The following is a 5,609-nucleotide window of genomic DNA, read 5'->3' as shown; positions in this document are numbered from 1 at the left end:
GTCATTCGTAGCAAACAAATATCAATTTCATTAGAAATCTGCATAAGAAAAATAACAATTTCGTAATAAATCAGCTAAATTAAAGAGGTTACTAATTAGCAAAACAATCATATTGCTCAATGTGCGTTGACCCGTACATCCTGCCGACTCAAAGAAGAAAGATAATTTTGATATTAAAATCTACAATAACAATAATAACAATACAATTAAAATTTAAGTACCTAGATTTAAATAACTTATATAATAATCATCACTGCACTACTCTTTAATTGGTATGTCCAGTCGAACGAATCGCGGTCGCGCGCTCGGGGGAGCAGGGGCCTCCTGGTCTTCGTTCTTATCTGCTGCAACTGGGACTGCGGTCGTGGAGACGTCTTTCACAGCACTGCTCTGTATAATTTTGTTTCTGCGATATCGCATGGTACCGTAGAGACATCCCGCAACAATGATAGACCCTAAGATTATATACAAGACAGAGTACTGATGTATATCGTGTATACTGAGTGATGCGTTTTCCTGCTCCTTGAGGTTAATGATCTGAGACTTCATCCGGCGCCACAAGTCTTCATGATCCTCGGGTGTAAACAGTTGGAAATCCGAAGTATTTATTATGGAATTTAATATTGAATAATCGGCTGGGATCGGTATGTTTTCTTGGACCTTAACTTGGCTCATGTAACTATTTTGAGTGAATATAGAGAAGGTGTCACCTTTTATTGTACAACCTTGACCGATTTGTAAAAGGCCATTCCCGGTCAGTGTTGTCAATACAACTCCAGTGTCAATGCAAAATATGCGCACTGTGCATTTCCCACAGCAGGAATAAAGCCACATGTTATTGTTATGTAACTTGACCCAGCGCACGCGACATGGTGCCTCCTTTGTTTTACATATTGTTGTATTGTGTATACTCAAGTTACACATTCCGCTGGTTATTTGTAATTCGTATATCGGCTTATCGAGAGCGCATAATAATTTGTTTGTCTGTATGTGGACACAATTTTCTACATCTGATTCTGTCAAGATGAGTAGTAAGTCCTTTTGTAGATTGAATGCAATGTATGGTGCGATAAATTCTACGTTATAATGCTGCTGAGGAAGGGTTATTACTCTATCCAGTTCAAAATTTTCCTTAATTACCAAAGGGATCTTGATTTCGATTATCAAATAAGAAGAACCAATGTCGCCGTTGACCTTCATTAACTTATAAAGTTCTTTAAAATCGTTTTTATCGGCAGGCAAAGTCAGGTCATTCGGTATATGTCGGTATATGATATTTAATTGTTCTTCCAATTGTTCAGGCAGCAAAAATGATCGTCTAAATGACCGTTTGCGAGGCTTGTTAAAGTGTTTATAACGCTTTCTTGCAAGTTTCGTAGGTTTGATATAATCATAGCTGAGATTGAGGATGACAAAATGTGTAATTCATTGTTAGCTATCTTCTCAGGTCGATTACTAGCAAAAGAAAGATTCTTTAGACGTTTCTGTAGTATTCCGAATTGCTTGTTTAATATTTCTTCATTCCTCTGAAGAATGTTATATTGCGCTTCTATGACACTTGTTTGATTTTTTAATAAGAATCGTAGATGGTTCTCGTTTACAGAAGATTTGGTTTTATCTTTTGCATATTTCTTATTACCCTTTTCATATCTCTTAGTAGTCTTAGTACTACCCTGCCTATTCAGGACACAGGAGGACACTTGATATTTTTGCGGAGTTTGAGTATTCAGCTGGGTTGATGACCCACTGGACATGTCAGTCAGCGCGTTTGTAGACTGCTTATTAATGTTTATAGCATAGACGTCATGTAACATTGTGTTATGACTCTTTTTACATAGTTTGCATTTTTTCATTGACGTACATAATAAATTCTTGTTATGTGCGTACAAGCAATTATGACAAAGGTTAAAATCTTCGATAATTCGATAACGTTCGCCCGGTGTTAATTTGATAAACCTTTCGCATTTGTATAAGGGATGTTTCTTGTCACAAATCGGGCAATTTGACATGTATGTCGCAACGCTTTGATATTCTTTATTTATTAATTTTCCATACCGATGTTCTTTTTGAAATTGAGGCTTGTAAGTCTTGTTATTAACTGATTTTTGTTGATTATATTTTTTGAATGATGACAACATTTCTCTATCTCTTATGCCGCTTGGTTCTAAAGCGATGAATTTGCTCTCTAAGAAGTCCATTAGCTCCGAGAGTGAAGGTAATTCTCGTGGCATTTTCCGGGCTTCCTTGTAGTCGTTATAGGTGACTGTATCCAGCTTTTTTGTAATAATATGAACTAGTAATGGGTCCCAGGTACTTGTATCGATACCCAGGTTTTTAATAGCGTAGATACATTCCATTGACGTGTCGTAAATACGTCTAATCTCGTACGCGGATTGTTTTTGAGCGGCTGGCTGATTAATAAAGATTTCGATTTGTTTAGTAAATAACAATTGTGGATTGTTATATCTGTGTGTCAACAATTCCCACGCTGTGTCGTAGTTGTCCGCTGAGATAGTTAGATGTTGGATGATTCGTTCAGCATCTCCTCGTAATTTGCTCTTTAGGTGTTGCATCTTCTGAGTTTTTGTAATCAAATTGTTATTGTGAATACTTTCTACGTATAAGTCATAAAACGTAGGCCATTGCGTATATTTGCCTGTAAACGTAGGCAAGTCGATCTGTGGTGTCGATTTTTCGTGATGAATGGTCGATGTGAGTTTAAGATTCAACGCCCTTTTGACTGACTTGTATGAATCTTCGTAGGCGTAAAACTCACTATCGTACTGGTTATCCGATCCTTGTAGGATATTATCTATTTGCAAGTGCAAAGCGTCTATTGCGTTCCAGCGCGTTTGTATGTTGCGTAACTCGTCTTCCAGCTCCCATTTGTCTTGGATTTCATCTATTTTCAAGCGATTTATTTGTCGATGAAAAGCTCGGAAGTTTGTTCTTTGCAGTGACATCAATTCTGTTGCCTGACCTCGATCCGACATTGAGATCTTAGTGGCATTTGAACTTGTTGGCAATGTGAGTCTTGGCTGCAGCTTTGGTGTTGTCGGAATCGCAGGTGATTCCAGTGGTTTGCCAGCTCCTGGTGTCGGTGACACAGAAGTCTCCCTTGCTGGCGAAAATGACGCTACCTTGATGCGTACAGAATCAAAGTACTCTCTTGCCTGTACGTATTGATTTTCTTTAAAATAAGGATCAGTATCGTTATGGTAGAGCGACAACCGTTGGTCGTTACCTTGGAACTCAGCCCATAATTTGTCAAGGACATCGAGTCGCTCGTCCAAGTATTTACGGGTCTTCCGGGATACGGAATCTTTGTTGAAGTTCCTCTCTATCTTTTTTATTGCTTCGACAATTTCTTGTTGTCGTTGCAGGATATTTTCCATATTTATTTTTTAATGCTGACGTTGATGTAAAATTGATAGGACCGTCTTCAGGGGTCCAGGCCAATCTCTCAGTGGATAGTGCGACCTTGATTGCGCCTTCTCAATTTAACTGGTGGAACCCGCTTCTGGGAAGCCAGTCAACCGATTCGCAGTCACACAAATTCCACGTGAGCGTTGTGGCCACTGTATGTGGATTCTCCAAATGTCGATGGAAATCCGTAGAGTTTATAGTCTTGATTGACTGTTTTCTTGAGTGATTTCTCGAAGAAATATTTGTTTTTTTTTTCTCGAAGGATCAAAACGACTGTATGTATCCTCGAAGTAAGACTGTTGTCTTCTAGCTTGCAGGTTCAGAATGACTGCGCAGCTTGTCAGCAGCAAGGCTGTATTCTCGAAGGACCAAAAAACTGTATGGTCCTGTCTGTGTGAATCCTCGAAGAAAGACTGTTGTCTTGTAGAAAGTAATCTCGAAGGACCAAAAAACTGTATGGAACAGTCTATGGTTGAGTGAGAGATGACATGTGAGGGAAGGTTATGAGGGAAACCAAACCCAATGAAAGTCGATCTAACACTCTATGAATCTTATACAGCAAGGCTGCATTCTCTGTATGAATCCTCGAAGGACCAAAAAACTGTATGGGACAGTCTATGGTTGAGTGAGAGATGACATGTGAGGGAAGGTTACGAGGGAAACCAAACCCAATGAAAGTCGATCTAACACTAAATTTATTAAGATTATTTTGTGTATATATAGGCAGAAGTACAGACGTCATTTGACGTCATTCGTAGCAAACAAATATCAATTTCATTAGAAATCTGCATAAGAAAAATAACAATTTCGTAATAAATCAGCTAAATTAAAGAGGTTACTAATTAGCAAAACAATCATATTGCTCAATGTGCGTTGACCCGTACAATAACAAAAATATCTCTTTATTAATGTAAACTTTAAAAGAAGTTTGTGATCATCATTTTTCAAAACATAATTATACATCATCATCATCATAAAATCAGCCTATCACAGTCCACTGCTGGACATAGGCCTCCACAAGTTCACGCCAAAAATGGTGTGAACTCATGTGTGTTTCCCATAATTATCACGCTGGGCAGGCGGGTTGGTGATCGCAGAGCTGGCTTTGTCGCACCGAAGACGCTGCTGCCCATCTACGGCCTGTGTATTTTATTGCCAGTAGTTGGATGGTTATCCCGCCATCGGTCGGCTTTTTAAGTTCACAGGTGGTAATGGAACTGTGTTATCCCTTAGTCGCCTCTTACGACACCCACGGGAAGAGAGGGGGTGGCTATATTCTTCATTACCGTAACCACACAGCAATATTATACATTAATCTTAAATTAGTTATTGCTAACATGACGCTGCAGAGAAGAATCGGCATAAAGCAATGCAGTTACATAAAAAAAAAACTGAATTAAAACCTATGAAACGAAACGTAACTCTCACTCTCTTTCTATCTTCACTAACTTATATCTCCCTTCCGTTCGCCACGCTCAATCATAATTTTCGTAACGCTCTCGCTATCGCATTCACCAGCTTACTACCCAAGTCAAGCATGCGTAAAGAAGTTTTACTTCAAAAGTTGTCAATAATTATAAATTTAGTCACATCTGGCACAAATTACAGCGCCACTAAATCACACACATTTTTTAAATAACCATTTTGTAAAACAAAAGGTTTTAAGGGAAGTTTGGCTCTCTGAAGTTCTTGTTTTTAATCTGTCTATAGTGTCAAATGAACAGCACTATTATAAGTGGCTTAACTTTTAATCAATAAGTTGAATACAAAGAAAAATATTATTTTGTGTTTTGTTTTCTCCTCATTTAGTAATTATGTAATCTACATTCTCTTTACAAAAAAGGGTAGTTGGGAAATCGACTTAGGTGCAATTCACGAAGATGCAAACAAAATTTAAAAAACGCGTACAAACACCTTTTTTTAGCGGTCATTATTTTTAGTTCATCCTGCAGATATATATTTTGTCGTGTAATGATTAATGAGATTTAAGAAGTAGATATAAATAAGCAAACGGTAACACGACATTTTGTTAGATATCCTGTATTCATTTAGTAATTTTACTGTAAATTTGTAAAGGTATTTCTTCTCTTCTCGTTTTTTCTATTACAGGCCTTATAATATCATGGTATGATTCATCAGTGATGGAGTGATGATCAAAATGTCTCACGGAGTCGTATATTCGT

The 5,609-nt window shown here is 37.8% G+C and overlaps 1 protein-coding gene across 1 annotated transcript; it reads right to left on the bottom strand.

Moving 5' to 3' along the window:
• Positions 1–258: 258 nt before the first annotated feature.
• On the bottom strand, positions 259–1,200 carry LOC123669710. The gene has a single exon (XM_045603300.1). The coding sequence runs from the start codon at positions 1,198–1,200 to the stop codon at positions 259–261; it is 942 nt and encodes a 313-aa protein (XP_045459256.1).
• Between the last annotated feature and the right edge of the window lie 4,409 nt (positions 1,201–5,609).

The sequence above is a fragment of the Melitaea cinxia genome, chromosome 3 (genome assembly GCF_905220565.1).
Source record: "Melitaea cinxia chromosome 3, ilMelCinx1.1, whole genome shotgun sequence".
In the NCBI taxonomy this organism is placed as follows: Eukaryota; Metazoa; Arthropoda; class Insecta; order Lepidoptera; family Nymphalidae; genus Melitaea; species Melitaea cinxia.
Note: the sequence above shows the minus strand (reverse complement) of the source record. Positions and strands in the feature narration are given on the sequence as shown.